General features: G+C 45.7%; 1 protein-coding gene across 1 annotated transcript in view; it reads right to left on the bottom strand.

Moving 5' to 3' along the window:
• LOC124594242 (dynein axonemal heavy chain 8-like) overlaps positions 1-16,616 on the bottom strand; it is a 619,801-nt gene that overhangs the window by 378,489 nt on the left and 224,696 nt on the right. Inside the window, exons 15-16 of the mRNA XM_047132606.1 lie at positions 13,729-13,885; positions 2,082-2,254 (exon numbers count right to left, since the gene is read on the bottom strand). Coding sequence (XP_046988562.1) covers positions 2,082-2,254; positions 13,729-13,885 — 330 coding nt within the window. The remainder of the gene's footprint in view (positions 1-2,081; positions 2,255-13,728; positions 13,886-16,616) is intronic.

Here is a 16,616-nt window from a genome sequence, read left to right as displayed (position 1 = left end):
ACGACTGTTAGGTAAAGAGCTTGTAGCGACGCTGCCGCGCGCTAATTCAAGCTCGCCGGTGTGTGTGTGTGTGTGTGTGTGTGTGTGTGTGTGTGTGTGTGTGGTGTGTGGTGTGTGGTGTGTGCACGTGTGTCAGTGCAGTGTTATGCGGTCGTAATTACTGTACACGACGTCAGTGTATTTCCGCGCCCAGCCTCTAGAGGCGCTGTGTTTTCTAGCTTTTATGCATGTTCTGTTTAGAAACGACGGAGAGGCTCTGTCCCCGCCGCAGCCGCAGTGGTCCACAACCCCACGATGACTACTGCAGTCCACTTCACCCCTCCGCCGCCCCACACCGAACCCAGGGTTATTGTGCGGTTGGGCCCCCGGTGGACCCCCCCCCCCCCCCCCCGCGCCAGGGAACGTCTCATACCAGACGAGTGTAACCACTATGTTTGCGTGGTAGAGTAATGGCGGTGTATGCGTACGTGGAGAACGTGTTTGTGCAGCAATCACTGGCATAGTGTAGCTGTGGCGGAATAAGGGGAACCAGCCCACATTTCCCGGGGCAGGTGGAAAACCGCCTAAAAACCATTCACAGACTGATTGGCTCAACAGACCTCGACACAAGTCCGCCGGGCGGATTCGTGCCGGAGACTAAGCGCTCCTTCCCGCCCGGAAAGCCGTGTGTTAGACCGCACGGCCAACCGGGCGGGCACAGATAGTGTTACTTTCGCATTTATAATATTACTATGGATTTTGGACACAATTTGTTTGATGTTCAGTGCCAGAACCTCCACGCTACTACCAAGCTTCGAATTCCAGAGAACACAGTATCTGGGGAAGTAATGTGGTGGAGGCGCAGAACACTACACAAAACACTCTTCTGGCCATGACTGACACCTGCGGCGTATTGAAGACATTGCACAGGCGCCGTTCGTGAACAGCGCAACCTGCAGGCTTGGCTAGCACCTGCATTTATGTTCAGACATGCATTTCTCGCGGTGTTTCTACATTTTTCTCTAACTCATGGGCATCAACGACTACACACTGTTACATGAAATAATTGCCACCGTCACCATCAAGTCACGTGCCGCTGAAACGGTTACAAGAGAAATTTATGGATGTAAATAGCACCTTTGTACCAGGCTGAGAAATGTTCTCCTTGCACTACTTGTAGTTTTCTCATAAGCAGGGTAGTATTAGCTTGCCCGGGTGAATGTCACGTGCTCCGCCTCACCTAATGCATCTGTCTTGCTTCTCCCATGTGGATCCTATATGACTTGATTCCCTTCCCGCACCTTCTCCTTTTCCTTGAACGGATACGTATCCTTTACACCTCCCACAAGCTCTTGTCTCTCCCATCCTCGCCCATCCCAGCCCACTGCCACGCCTATATTCTTGCATCCCACCTGCTCTCCATCTTCACACCCTCCATACCGTTTCCCAAGGTGGCTTCCGCCAACTCCCCCTCTCTGATGATGTCCTTGTCCTGTCTATATACCCCTCCTATCAACTCTGACTCTCCCCTCCCGTTCCCCCCTTTTCCCCCAGGGCTCCCCCTCTCCCACCTCCTCTCCCTTTCCCCCCCTCCTCTCTCCCACATCTCCTACTTCTACCCCTCTGCCCAGGCTTCCAAACCCTCCCCTCTCTCCTCCCTTCCTCGATCTCCCTTCTTTCTCCCACTGGCTCCACCCCCCTCCTTCCCGGCCTCTTCCTTCTCCCTTTGCTCTGGAGGCAGCCCCCCTCCCCCTTCGTCAGTGTGAGTGCTTCGCCGATGATAGTCGCCAGTGTTTCCGTGCGTCAGTGTCTCTCCGTTTGTGTACAGTGTCATCATCAGTGTTTTCTACTATGTTTGCATCTCCACATGGATGTCTTTGTCTGTTTCAACAAGTGCCACCCTTCATTTACAGTGCCTTCTGTCGAACGACTTCTTATTTCTTGTGCAGTGTTCATCATGTGTTTATCATGTTTTTTATGTTTTCTATGTCTTCCGTGTATATATATGTTGTGTCTTTTGGCCGAAGAGCGGCGTATGTAGGCGGCTGCCTGCTCGCCTCAGGTGAGGCATGAAATAACAACAAAGGAAAAAAAAGACTTGCCTGGGGCCGTGGAGCGCTGTCCCCAGAGCAGAATACTGCGATGCGTGTCGAGCGCCGTGGTCAGCGTTTTCGCCACACCCGCCTGCAGCTCTTCCAGCGTCGGCTGCAGAGTCGCCGTGGGCAGCGTCAGCACCAGGTACGCCTGCAGCAGCGGCGGCTGGCTCGGCGGCGACCTGACGGGGCGTCATAGCTAAGTCAGATTTTAACAACAAGCGTCGATGGAGATGCCCTAACGCCGTAGTAGTAAAGGCGGCAACGATTATAGTACGCCATATTGGTGAGTCTAAGAAACTAGGACTGAAAAGTACGTTATAACGATCCTAGGCTGGTGCTCTGTGAGCAGTATTGAACCTATAGATGCCTGATTTCTAAAGCGAGGATTCCGATGCCGTTTCTTGTGCACTTACGCATCCATTTTGGGAGAAGAGCCCGTTATTTCTGCTCGGTTTTCGGTTATTTGCAGGCTCGTTTCTTGTTTAAAGCTTACGTGAATATTTGTTTCTGTGATCGAAAGACGTAAATGCTGCAGCTCAGAGAAGAATAGTGCTTTACATCTGATTGAAAACGGATCTGACAAGGAGGGGACGCCTACTCGTCCAAATTAATGGTACATATACGGCGTGGCTAGACAAGAAAGTGCCACAAGTGGAAACTCCAGATGGCCAAGCGTTTAGGAAATAAAAGGAATTTTGTTACGATCTATCACCATGTGCACTTCATCAATTGTCCCCGTGACAGTGTGTTTAGGAAGCGGTGTTGGGCTCAGCGGTGCCGGCACGATAGCTCAGCGTGTTCGGTGAGAGAGCTGGTTGGCCTCTGTAACAAAAAACTGAGTGGAAGGATCAACAAACGAACTTTAAGGGATGTTAAACCCAACGATAAAAAAAGGCGGTGAGAGATGGGATTCGCATTCAAAGGGTCGCAGATTCGACTCCGCCCGGTGGTAAATATTTTTGTGCTCCTTGGCAATGCTTACACTACTGACATCACAATTAACCTCATCATCATATATGTTATTTTATTACTATATATAAGCACAAAAAGTATAGGCATAGGATGAAATCCAGAAGTGCAAACATTTAAAAAGGGGTTGTAGTTAACGCGTACACGGGGAACGTTGTGTATGTAAATCGATGTTTCCATTCTTTTGCAATTGATCAATTGTATGTACCGGGGTGAAAATCGTCAAAGAAACAGGGTAAGCAATAATTTCGACTGCATCTTCCACACGTTATAAACGCCGCCTTTTTGCAGTGACATGGTTTCTTTAACATCTCCATGGAAAAACAAACTTGACTGACGTTCTGAAAACAGCATCTTTCATCGCACAGTCCAGCAGCGAACCACGCGTAACGCATCATATCGCTGAATACGTGCGAGGATAGCTGGTGATGTTTAATGGACTGTAGTTTGATACAAGCTTCTCAGGAAGTGAATTTTCTTCTTTGTCGATAAGGTAAGTGCAGTTTTGACATTTTTAAATTAGGTTTTTTACCTGAGGATAAAAACATACATCGCAGTGTTGCACTTGTGGCGTACATTTGGGGGGAATTACTTTGATACTGCACGTTGGTAATCCGTCTCCATCTTGGAAGTGTTCGTCGTATATTTGCTAAGGAGCACAAAACTATTTGCAGCAGGGTGGAGTCGAAGCCGCTACAATACGAATTCGTTCTCTTACCGCTTTTTTAAAAATATTATTTTGTTCGTGATTGTTCGTTCTATTTGTTCGGGGCGAATGACCTGTGACGCTTGTTCAACTACCCCTCTGACCGAACACGCTGAGCTACCGTGCCGGCGACCGCTGAGCCAAACACCGCTTCCTAAATATTTTGTCACAGGGACAATTGATAAGGTGCACATGGTGATAGATCCGTATCCAAATTCCTTTTATTTCCTAAACGCTTGGCCACCTGGAGTTCCCACTTGGAGCACTTTCATGTCTCACCATGCCCTACACGTACCATGAATTTGGACGAATTCGGCGATGATGATGAGGCGTCCTCTCCTTGTGGATAAAAACAATAACTGAATATACAGGGTCCGGCAAAAAGTCCTCCCGTATGTGGAGAGACCGCTGTGTGAGCTGTGGTAGAGATACAGAGGTGGAGGGGGTATCGATCGATGGCGGTGTACGTGCCATTTTGAGCAGGCGCAATGGCTTGCCTAGGTGATATCATGCTTTAGTTGTCGAGGAGTATATTCATAATGGTGGCTCTGCGATTACTCAGCGAGCATGTAGCATTCGGTTCGAACTAAGCCGACACGATTCTGTTCCTGATAGAGAACTGTTTGCGTTTGGTTATCGGACTTTAGAACACCAGGCTCTGCTCTAAAAAGAAAATCTACTGGCCGACTTCGGACAGTAACAACGCCGGAAAACTTGGCAAGCGCGAGAGTGTCCGTCCAGCTTTCTCCAAAGCGTTCAGCATTTAAACATGCAGCTGCCCTGAGAATGTGTGATAGGAGTATAAGAAGAATCCTGCACAGAGATTTTCACATGCACCCACACAATATTCCACAGGATACAATACATTCCTACATGGGCAAAACGACGATAATAACGTTGAAAACATTATTTTCTCTTTCTCTCTATTGCGGGAATCCAAGTAATGCAGTGAGTATTAGCGGCTGCAGACAGTGTGGCATATGGAGGTTTACATCGGTCCAGGAAGCGTGCACGAACAGCCGAAGTGGTTCAGGCGACAGCTCGCGGTAAGCTGCAAATGCGGGCTTGAGTCCCACTCCTGCAGAAATGTCAATGCGCCACTGATAGGTAGTATCTCCATACACAAAAACAGCTAATGTCAAAGAATTCACGATCAGCGAAGAAGTTTCGTAAAAATTTGTGTCATAGCTACACAGGGTGTCCCAAGATGAAGGGTTAGTATTCAGAGATATGACACGAACGCTCATTTGAAGCAAAAAACTTCTTTAGACATATGTCACATTCCAGATGGGTTCCGAGACAGAACACATTTAATGTACATTTGTTTTGGGCTAGTAGCACCTAAGTATGTGCTTCGTTGCTTTCAATTTCTTTGCTTGGGATGTCTTTTTGTTGCACAAATTGGAGTAGACCCAAAATTGAAGCCTGTAGGACTCACTTTGTGATTTATCCCCAATCACTGAGATTTTCTACCTTTCCAACACCGTTTGAGTTACTCAGCACAACGTTTTGCACTGTGTTTGTTAAGTATGATTCAAAGCAGTTGTGCATGAATCCCAGTTCCTTTAATAAAACTGCACATTAAATGTGTTCTATCTTGGAAACCTTTCAGAATAGGGAATATGTCCGTATGATCCTTTTTCTTTCAAATAAGCGTTCATGTCATATCCCTGAATATTGACCATTCCTTCTTGGACGTCCTGTATTTTCGCACCAACGTAATTTCTTGGAACTGTATCATTTGCACTTGTGAATCTTTGATTTTGGAAGCATGGTCGAGTCAACATGTATGTAACGAAGTGTGAGGAGAGAATTAGCATGCTTCTAACTCGGGACTAGCTGATTATCAACCGTGGAAAGTTGTTGGCTATTTGGATCATACACAAGGAAGTTTGATGTCACTGTTATGATGATAATGGCATTTATCGCCTATGTCAAGAGTACACGAACAGATTTTCATGGACTGTTTGAAGAACTAAAAAAGAAGCTTGCGTTTTATTCAAGCAACTGATAAAAACCGGGACCATTATTAACACCAGGTCAACAGAAGAAATTATCCTCGAAATTATGCTGCCTAAGTATCTGTAATAAAAAATTCAATGTACTCCTCTCCAAATTAATTCGAAGTGCAAAACAGAAGCTATCTGCTCTAAAATGAATTCATTAAGTAACTGTTCTCAGTAACATCACTGTGGAAGGCGGGTACATTACAATGTGTGCCAATGTCATTCTTGGAAGTAAAACCGCAAATTATTACGTATAAAAATGCTTGCTTTTAATAATTTGGATTTAGAAAGAGAAGAAAATTAGCTGGTACCTTCCACAGGGAAATGCTTTAGCTGGTAACGCTTTTGCTGACGAAACTGGAATACCGATATCAGCCACAATCGGCTACGGAAATATATTTAGTGGAGACAAGTGAAAATTTGTGACGGACCGGGACTCGAACCCAGATTTCCTGCTCCACTCGAGCGGTCGTCTTAATCCCTTCGGTTATGCGAGCACGCGTCCCCTCCAACCCAAAGTTCCAACTTGTCGCACACTACATGCGCAGTGTCCCCTCTCCATTACCATTATCGCTCGTAGCTTCAAGCTGATTAACGCAAGAGGTCGGACAAAGAGTGCATCTGCATTGAATAGTCATTAATTGCCATCAAGGCGCATTTATTTATATTTGTGGTGTATGTTCTTTAGTATAAAGAGGTGACAAACATCATGGGATAGCGATATGCACAAATAAAGGTAGCGGTAGTATCACGTACACAAGGTATGAAAGGACAGTGCATTGGTGGAGTTGTCATTTGTACTCAGGGGATTCATGTGAAAAGGTTTCCGGCGTGATTATGGACGCACAACTGGAATTAACAGATTTGAACGCGGAATCATAGTTGGAGCTAGACGTACGGGACGTCCCATTTCGGAAATCGTTAGGGAACCCAATATTCCGAGATCCACACTGTCAAGGGTGTGCCGAGAATACCAAATTTCAGGCATTACCTCTCACCTCGGACAACGCAGTGACCGACGGCCTTCACTTAACGACCGACAGAAGCGGCTTTTTCATATTGTTATGAATGTTAACAGACTAGCAACACTGCGTGAAAAACTGCAGAAGTCAATGTGGGACGTACGATGAACGTATCCGTTAGGACAGTGCGGCGAAATTTGGTGTGATTGGCTGTGGCAGCAGACGAACAGCACGCCATCGCCTGCAGTGCTCTCCTGGGCTCATGGCCACATTGGCTGGACCCTAGACGACTGGAAAACCGTGACCCGGTCGCATGAGTCCTGATTTTAGTGAATAAGAGCTAATTGTAGAGTTCGAGTGTGGCGCAGACGCCCTAAGGCCAAGAACCCAAGTTGTCAACAAGACACTGTGCAAGCTGACGGTGGCTCTATAATGTTGTAGACTGTGTTTACATGGCTGGGTCCTCTAGTCCAACTGAACAGATCAATGATTGGAAATGGTTATGTTCAGCTACTTGGAGACCATTTGCAGCCCTTCATGGACTTCATGCTCGCAAACAACAATTGAATTTTTATGAATGATAATGCACAATGTCACCAGGTCACAATTGTTCGCGATTTGTTTGAAGAACATTCGGGAGATTCGAGCAAATGATTTGGCATCCATTGGACATTTATGAGATATAATCGAGAGATCAGTTCGTGTACAAAATCCTGTGCCGGCAGCACTTTTGTAATGTACACTACTGGCCATTAAAATTGCTACACCAAGAAGAAATGCAGATGATAAACGGGTATTCATTGGACAAATATATTATACTAGAACTGACATGTAATTACATTTTCACGCAGTTTGGGTGCATAGATCCTGAGAAATCAGTACCCAGAACAACCACCTCTGGCCATAATAACGGCCTGGATACACCTGGACATTGAGTCAAACAGAGCTTGGATGGCGTGTACAGGCAGCTGCCCATGCAGCTTCAACACGATACCACAGTTCATCAAAAGTAGTGACTGGTGTATTGTGACGAGCCAGTTGCTCGGCCACCATTGACAAGTCGTTTTCAATTGGTGAGAGATCTGGAGAATGTGCTGACCAGGGCAGCAGTCGAACATTTTCTGTGTCCATAATGGCCCGTACAGGACCTGCAACATGCGGTCGTGCATTATCCTGCTGAAATGTAGGGTTTCGCAGGGATCAAATGAAGGGTAGAGCCTCGGGTCGTAACACATCTGAAATGTAACGTCCACTGTTCAAAGTGCCGTCAATGCGAACAAGAGGTGACCTAGACGTGTAACCAAAGGCACCCCATACCGTCACGCCGGATGATACGCCAGTATGGCGATGACGAATACAAGCTTCAAATGTGCGTTCACCGCGATGTCGCCAAACACGAATGCGACCATCATGATGCTATAAACAGAACCTGGATTCATCCGAAAAAATGACGTTTTGCCATTCGTGCACCCAGGTTCGTCGTTGAGTACACCATCGCAGGCGCTCCTGTCTGTGATGCAGCGTCAAGGGTAACCGCAGCCATGGTCTCCGAGCTGATAGTCCATGCTGCTGCAAACGTCGTCGAACTGTTCGTGCAGATGGTGGTTGTCGTGCAAACGTCCCCATCTGTTGACTCAGGGATCGAGACGTGGCTGCACGATCCGTTATAGCCATGCGGATAAGATGCCTGTCATCTCGACTGCTAGTGATACGGTGTCGTTGGGATCCAGCACGGCGTTCCGTATTACCCTCCGAAATCAACCGATTCCATATTCTGCTAACAGTCATTGGATATCGACCAACGCGAGCAGCAATGTCGCGATACGATAAACCGCAATCGCGATAGGCTACAATCCGACCTTTATCAAAGTCGGAAACGTGATGGTACGCATTTCTCCTCCTTACACGAGGCATCACAACAACGTTTCACCAGGCAACGCCAGTCAACTGTTGTTTGTATATGAGAAATCGGTTGGAAACTTTCCTCATGTCAGCATGTTGTACTAGTCCAGTCAAATTGCAGATATACCTTGCAAAAGGTGGGGTAGAAGATTTTATTTTTTCAACTCGTTCATATGGTTGGAAAGATTAGAAAACCGAGTTTCGCCAACAAAATTTCGCTTGGGAAAACTTTCTGCAGTCAAAAAACTTGGAAATTTTCGGCCTTTTTTCAGTTTTTTCAAAATATCTGAGTTTCATTTGCTCCTATCGCTTTAACGTCTATTTTCTTTTTTAAAGAGCACAAAATTCTCTACCAATTTGATTCTTGCCATTTTTTTCTACTCCCAATATCTAAGGCGCTACAGCGCCTAAAAAAATACCATTTTTTCAAATTTTGAGCATAGTGGCAAGGTACCTTATTTTTGAACACTATTTTTTCTGTTCCTGTTTGTTTAGTATAAATACATTATACATCATGTTATATGTTGGAATTTACCACCTCACTTTCAGGTATTCAATTTCTCTGTATGCAACATTAGGATTGCTGGGCACCCAACTATTGTGATTCTTACATCACTATCTCAAGTTCACTATGGGGCACATCTGCCCTGGTATTTGTAAAACTATAAATATAAAAATACATCATTAAGCCACACACACACACACACACACACACACACACACACACAAAATAATTTGTCTCAGGAAATTGAACTATTATTAGCTGCAATAGGCAACCTAATTAGGTTGGTAATTATTCTTGTGTATAAAAGCCACGCAGCTGACATTAAAAATAAGTAGCTTTATTACAATTAAAATGCATTGTCAGTTACTAAAAAATGTTGACAGTTCTGGGTGTGCAATACTTGTAATATCGCACTTTAGCACACTTGAGACAGATATGAGCATCACTTCCAACGTTTTGATGGGCCAGGTTCCTCAGTGTCACCAGAAATACCTTGAGTTACGGATTCAGGGTCTGTACATAGAGTTGATCCCAGATTGACCTCTTCTTTAAACAGCGAGTCAGCCTCAGCAATTTCGTTAATTTCGTCAGCGGTTTCCTCAACATCCTCCGTAACATCTTCTTCACAGTCTTCATATAAAAATTTTGGCACGTTTTCACAGTTGACCCCAATACATTTTTTGCAAATTGAAGGACATTTCAAACCCGCTTTTCTACAGGAGCACGCTCCGCCACAGTTCAGCTTGCATGAGCATGAAACAATGTGTAGAAGTGCTTCAGGTGCTCGATCTTGGCTCATTATAATGGGTATTGGACCGTGGTCACTGTGATTCCAGCCCCACTTCTCAGGAGGTTTCCAGTTTCCCATCCAACTTTGGACTTGTTGGTAAGTCCGTAACGAATGATGTGCAGCATCTTGTGTAGGTAGCAACCGTGCAAGGTTCATTTTGCTTTTTGTGGCAGACTTGGCGAATAGCTGGTACCGCAAATGGTCTAGTGTGTGGGAACTGCTGACACCTCCACTATACAATGCGATAGTAACCTGTTCTCCTGCTGTTATTATTTCTACACGGGTAGCATGTGGTTTATTGAACGTGCAAAGCGCTGAGGTTAGGTGTTCATTTTTCCCAACAATATTGCAGCACTTAATTTTTCCTTGACCAAAAAAAGCGGATGTTGTATCACATCCGCTAAAGGCGCAAGTGAACAGAATATATTCACTGTCAAACTTGTAAGCTGCAGTGGAAAACCACTTGTCTTCTGCATTTCTTCTTCCTGGCTTTAAGAAAAATAAGTTTTCAATGCCTTGCCCCAAACCGACCATGAGCACAAGCAGGTCAACATCTTCTCCTACAATGACAACACTTCCAAAATCTTTGGTTCTTGAAATGACAGATGTTACAATCATAACGTCAGCATCTCCTTGTGTCTGGAGCAATTCAATGATACACTCCAGAAATTCCTTTTAGAGAAATGTGATCAAACGCATCTTGTTTCGTTCGTTGTACAAGAACTTGTCCTGCGGGACTTGGTTCTCCATCTCTGATTCAACCACAACGTCAACCGAAGAATGTTTATTGGACCTACGACTCCTCTCAGCACTCTTTGTGCTACATTTGTCTCCCTCACATGGATACCCATCAAATACAATAGCAAATTGAGATCCAAAATGACGTTGCAGGTAAGAAACATAGCTTTGGGCTATTGACTTGAAGCAAACATTTCGAGTCCAAGTCAATGACAAAAAATTTACTCGGTCCACCTGACTTCGCATCTTCCACTGGAACGAAAGCCAAAGAATAAATGCGCTTTTGTCCGCTAAAGAACAATTCCTACATACTTTTTCTTATAACTGATCATTAACGTCAATCAACTGTAGAAAATGTACGGCACCTGCATGCAATCGTATTACATATTGTAACACAAATAAACTTCACGCAATCCGACGTGAATGTGTTCGTAGTTACTGAATATGATGCTGTTTGTCCTGGCCCTGCAGCAGAGTGAGATGGTAAATTCCCATGAATAACATGATGAGTAATATGTTTATACTACACAAATAGAAACTGAAATAACAGTGTTCAGAAATTAGGTAATTTGCCACTTTGCTCGAAATTTGAAAAAAATGGTATTTTTTGACGTGCTGTAGCGCCTTAGATACTGGGGTTAGAAAAAAATGGTAAGAATCAAATTTGTAGAGAATTTTGTGCTCTTTAAAAAAGGAAAGAGACGTCAAAGCGATAGGAGCAAATGAAACTGAGATATTTTGAAAAAACTGAAAAAAGTCCGAAATTTTCGAAGTTTTTTGACTGCAGAAAGTTTTCCCAAGAGAAATTTTGTTGGCAAAACTTCGTTTTCTAACCTTTCCAACAATATGAACGAGTTAAAAAAATAAAATCTTCTACCCCACCTTTTGCAAGGTAGTCTTTTTTTCTGACAGTTTCACTGGATTATACGTGTCGCCACCGGCGCCAACCTTGTGTGAATGCTCTGAAAAGCTAATCATTTGCATATCACAGCATCTTCTTCCTGCCGGTAAAATTTCGCGTCTGTAGCACGTCATCTTCGTGGGGTAGCAATTTTAATGGCCAGTAGTGTATTACGGGCGGCTATAGAAGCAGCGTGGTTCAATATTTCTGGAACATCCAACGACTTGTTGAGTCCATGCCACGTCGCATTGCTGCACTACACCGGGCAAAAGAAGGTGCGACACCATCACGATACTAAGAGAGCCACGACTTATGTCACCTCAGTACAAATACACGGTTCAGTCACATTAATGTGACCACCCCCTACGTTCGACGTCATGTGCAATAACTACTCAGAGACGGCAAGTAGCAGCACTCGCAATGGATGGTATATAAAGCGTGTCGTTGTCGTAACGCGGAAAGGAGGGATTTATCTGATGTCGAAAGGGGCATGAGCATTGGATTTTGGGCCAAGGGTGGAAGCATTCCCGAAACGGCTAAGTTTGTAAACTGTTCACGTGTTGCCGTTATGTATATGTGCATGGCAAAATGGCGCATTCCGAAACCGGGACCGAGTGAGGTGGCGCAGTGGTTAGAACACTGGATTCGCATTCGGAAGGACGACGGTTCAATCCCGCGTCCGGCTAACCTGATTTAGGTTTTCTGTGATTTCGCTAAATCGCTTCAGGCAAATGCTGGGATGATTCCTTTGAAAGGGCACAGCCGACTTCCTTCCCCATCCTTCCCTAATCCTATGAGACCGATAACCTCGCAGTTTGGTCTCCTCCCCCCAAATCAACCCAGCCCGCATCTCGTGGTCGTGCGGTAGCGTTCTCGCTTCCCACGCCCGGGTTCCCGGGTTCGATTCCCGGCGGGGTCAGGGATTTTCTCTGCCTCGTGATGGCTGGGTGTTGTGTGCTGTCCTTAGGTTAGTTAGGTCTAAGTAGTTCTAAGTTCTAGGGGACTTATGACCATAGATGTTAAGTCCCATAGTGCTCAGAGCCATTTGAACCATTTTGAACCAAATCAACCCAACCCGAAACCGGAGCAGAGGCAACTGTGGTGCACCACGAGCCATAGACGACTGGGGTGAACGGTGGTCCCGGAGATGTGTGCGGGCGAATAGACGTGCAACTTTTGAGCAACTGATCACCCAGATGAACCAACGGGCTACCAACAATGTCTTTTCAACGACCGTTCAGCGGGTGTTGCTGCGTTGGGTCTCCGCAGTAGAAGCCTGGTTCACGCATCCATGCTGATAGCTGTTCATCGGCGAAGGAGGCTGGTATTTGCACGCCAGTAGCGCAACTGGACGTCCGCTGAATGGCGTCAGGTGGCAATTTGGGATGAATCACGTTTATGCTCCATCGGACAGAGGCGTTGGTGTGTACGGCATGTAACATCTGAAAGCAAATATCCTGTAACAATAGTCGGAGCGTTATGGTCTGGTGAATGTTTTCGTGGCATTCCCTGGGTATTTTTTCCATTCTAGAAGGCACACTGGATCAGTACAGGCATATGTCTGTCCTTGGAGGCCATGTCCATTCCAACATGAAGTTTGCATTTGCTAGCGGGTCGGAATCTACAGCAGGTCAATGCAACGTGTCACACAGTTCGCAGTGTACGTGTGCGGTTCGACCAGCAGTAGGCTGAGTTTACCGTACTCTCCCAGCCATCAAATTCCCCAGATTAAAACCCTATCGAGAATCGGCGGGACCTACTCGATCGGGCTGTTCGCCTCATGGATACTCAAAACGAAAAATCTTGCGCAGCTGGCCATGACGCTACAGTCTGCACGGCTCCACGTTCCCGATTGTACCTCCCGGAACCTCCTCACTGATTCTCTTCCTGCGCGTCTCGCAGAGGTCCGCGCTGCAAAATATGGTTATTCATGCGTTCACATGCGATCACGTTAAAGTGACCGGACAGTCAGATGCACAATATTTAATCCGTATACGATACGACATCTTGTCTGATCTCTTTTATGTCCCACTGTGCTTTTTTCCCGCTATGTATGATCTATTTGTGGTGCTACTGTAAACATCATGTTCCGTACCACTCTATTAAATTTACATTGTCTGAAACCTTTAAGTTCTATAAGCTTATAAAAGCTACTAAGGAATGAGAATACGTACCCCAAAGCGAGAGCGCGGGTCTCAAAAACTTCGAGTGACTTCCTGGTCGCCCTTATCAGCGCATCATTCACGCGCAGGTTGAAGTACACGAAGAGCTTCATACATTCCAGCTGAACAGCAGATATTTCCATGTTGGCGACGTCCACTTCCTGGAACACTGCAGAGGCCAGCGGCAGATTAGTCGTGTCCATAAATCATGTAAAAATAAAAATCTATTCTATTTTTGTTCTTTGATATCACCGAAAAATGAAAGAAGAAAGTATTTTTCACTGTGATATGTATTTAAGTTTCTCACCGATCATTCTACGCTTTTAGCGTGGGGAGAACTTTTATTCCTACGTTCTGGAGCCAACTGTTACTGTCCCTGTTCCGTGTTCTTCGTCTCTAAGGCAGCAATACGGCGGGCGTTAGTAATATTTGTAGAATCCGCTCTGCAATATTCTAAATATGTTTTTGTGAAATATTAGGCGTTGTCCTCAAAGTGTTTGTCAGTTGAGATTAATCAGCATTTGTTACTCTTATCCTTGTGTCATATTCCCGTTACCCATCTACGAGGGTTGGAATTTTAATAATGGCAACTACACTCATGCTCCAAAATTAACGACAATTGCAGAATGTGGTGCCACACAACGTGGCACTACACAAAACTGGCGCTGATAGCATAGGCACATAGGAAACACACACGACACAGATCTGTAAGTCCACGGTATTGGTGATAAGTTGAGAAAACCGTCCCGAAACACATGTGCTACAAAACGCCAATCCCGCGTCCGGCCATCCTGATTTAGGTTTTCCGTGATTTCCCTAAATCACTCCAGGCAAATGCCGGGATGGTTCCTCTGGAAGGGCACGGCCGACTTCCTTCCCCATCCTTCCCTAATCCGATGAGACCGATGACCACGCTGTCTGGTCTCCTTCTCCAAAACCAACCAACCAACCAACAAAACGCCACTGTTTCCTGCGCATGTACCCCAACATCAATATGGGATATGATCACCATGCACACGTACACAAGCCGCACAACGGGTTGGCATACTCTGGATCAGGTGGTCGAGCAGCTGTTGGGGTACAGCCTCCCATTCTTGCACCAGTACCTGTCGGAGATCCTGAAGTGTCGTAGGGGTTTGAAGATGTGCAGCGATACGTCGACCGAGAGCAACCCAGACGTGCTTGATGGAGATTAGATCTGGATAACAGGCAGGCCATTCCATTCGCCTGATATCTTCTGTTTCAAGGTACTCCTCCACGATGGCAAATCGGTGGGGCCGTGCGTTATCATCCATCAAGAGGAAGGTGAAACTCACTGCACCCCTCAAAAGGCGGACATACTGGTGCAAAAAGACGTCCCTATACACCTGACCTGTTACAGTTCCTCTTTCAACATCATACCACGACCTCCATACCCGTCCCTTTCAAGGACATTAAGGGGTTGGCATCTGGTTCCTGGTTCACGCCAGATGAAAATCCGGCGAGAACCACTGTTCAGATTATACCTGGACTCGTCCGTGAACATAGCCTGGGACCACTGTTTCAATGAGCATGTACTGTGTTCTTGACGCCAGGCTTTACGGGCTCTCCTGTGACAAGGAGTCAGTGGAATGCACATTGCAGGTCTCCAGGCGAGTGTCTGGAGACAACTGTTCCAGTGGTTGCGGTAAGGTCTAGAGCAAGGCTACCTCCAGTACCCCGTGGGCGTCTGCGGGCACTGATGGTGAGATATCGGCTTGCTGTGGTGTTGTACACTGTGGACGTCCCGCACTGTAGCGCCTGGATACGTTTCCTGTCTGCTGGAATCGTTGCCACAATCCTGAGATCACACTTTCTGGCACACGGAGGGCCTATGCTACTACCTGCTGTGTTTGACCAGCCTCCAGTCGCCCTAGTATTCTAGCTTTCATAACGTCATGAATATGTGTTCTTTGAGCCATTTTCAACACACAGTCGCCATTAGCACGTCTGAAAACGTATGCATACTTACTTACTGCACCATACTCTGACATGCACCAACACACCTCTGCGTATGTGGACTGCTGCCAGCGCCACCGTGCGACGACCGTAGGTCAAATGCGCCGCATGGTCATGCCCCGAGGTGATTTAAACCCGCAAACCGCCCACCAGAGCGTTGTTTCACAATGTATCAGCCTTATCCTTAATCGATGGGCATGAGTGTGTTCATTTACAACTTATACAAAATAGATACATGATTCAAAGTTTTACTCTCATTCAAAGTAATCACCAGCATTGTGTTTCTATAAGCTGGTCGCAGGCTGTGTTCCAAAAATGAATAGCTTATAGAAGGAATCGACAACACTTTCTGCAGGATCCGCCCATTATTTTGCAGGACAATGCTCCGACGAATATGGCGCAAGTTGTGACTCATTTATACGATCTATGGGGCTGGTAAGTGCTGTACCACTCACCACACTCCACGGACTTAAGCTCTTGTGGTTTCAAATTGGTTTCTAAATCGAAGGAAGCGCTTTATGGCATTCACTTCAGAACTATTATATAGATTCGTTGGGCAATAGACCGCTTCATTCTATCTGTCAACACAACTGTCGCTGTTAAGGGTATTCCACGACTTTCACATCGCTGGCAACTTGTTTTACACAATACAAGAGACTACTCTGAAGGACAGTAAAACTTTGAAACATGTATCTACTTTGTAAAAGTTGTAAATGAATGATTGACACTATTATAGTTACAACCCTCATATACACTGATGAGCCAAAATATTATGAGTACCTGTTTAATAGCTTGTTTGTCCGTTATTGGAACGAACTACATTATTGATTCTCCGTATCAGAGAACCGTCTGTTTGTTGGTGTGGTTGTGGAGGTACATGGCATTAGATGTCTACGTAAAGGTCATGCAATTGGCGTAAATAA

This window comes from Schistocerca americana, chromosome 2, assembly GCF_021461395.2.
Source record: "Schistocerca americana isolate TAMUIC-IGC-003095 chromosome 2, iqSchAmer2.1, whole genome shotgun sequence".
NCBI lineage: Eukaryota > Metazoa > Arthropoda > Insecta > Orthoptera > Acrididae > Schistocerca > Schistocerca americana.
The sequence above is the reverse complement of the archived record's forward strand: the minus strand, read 5'-3'. Positions and strand labels throughout refer to the sequence as shown.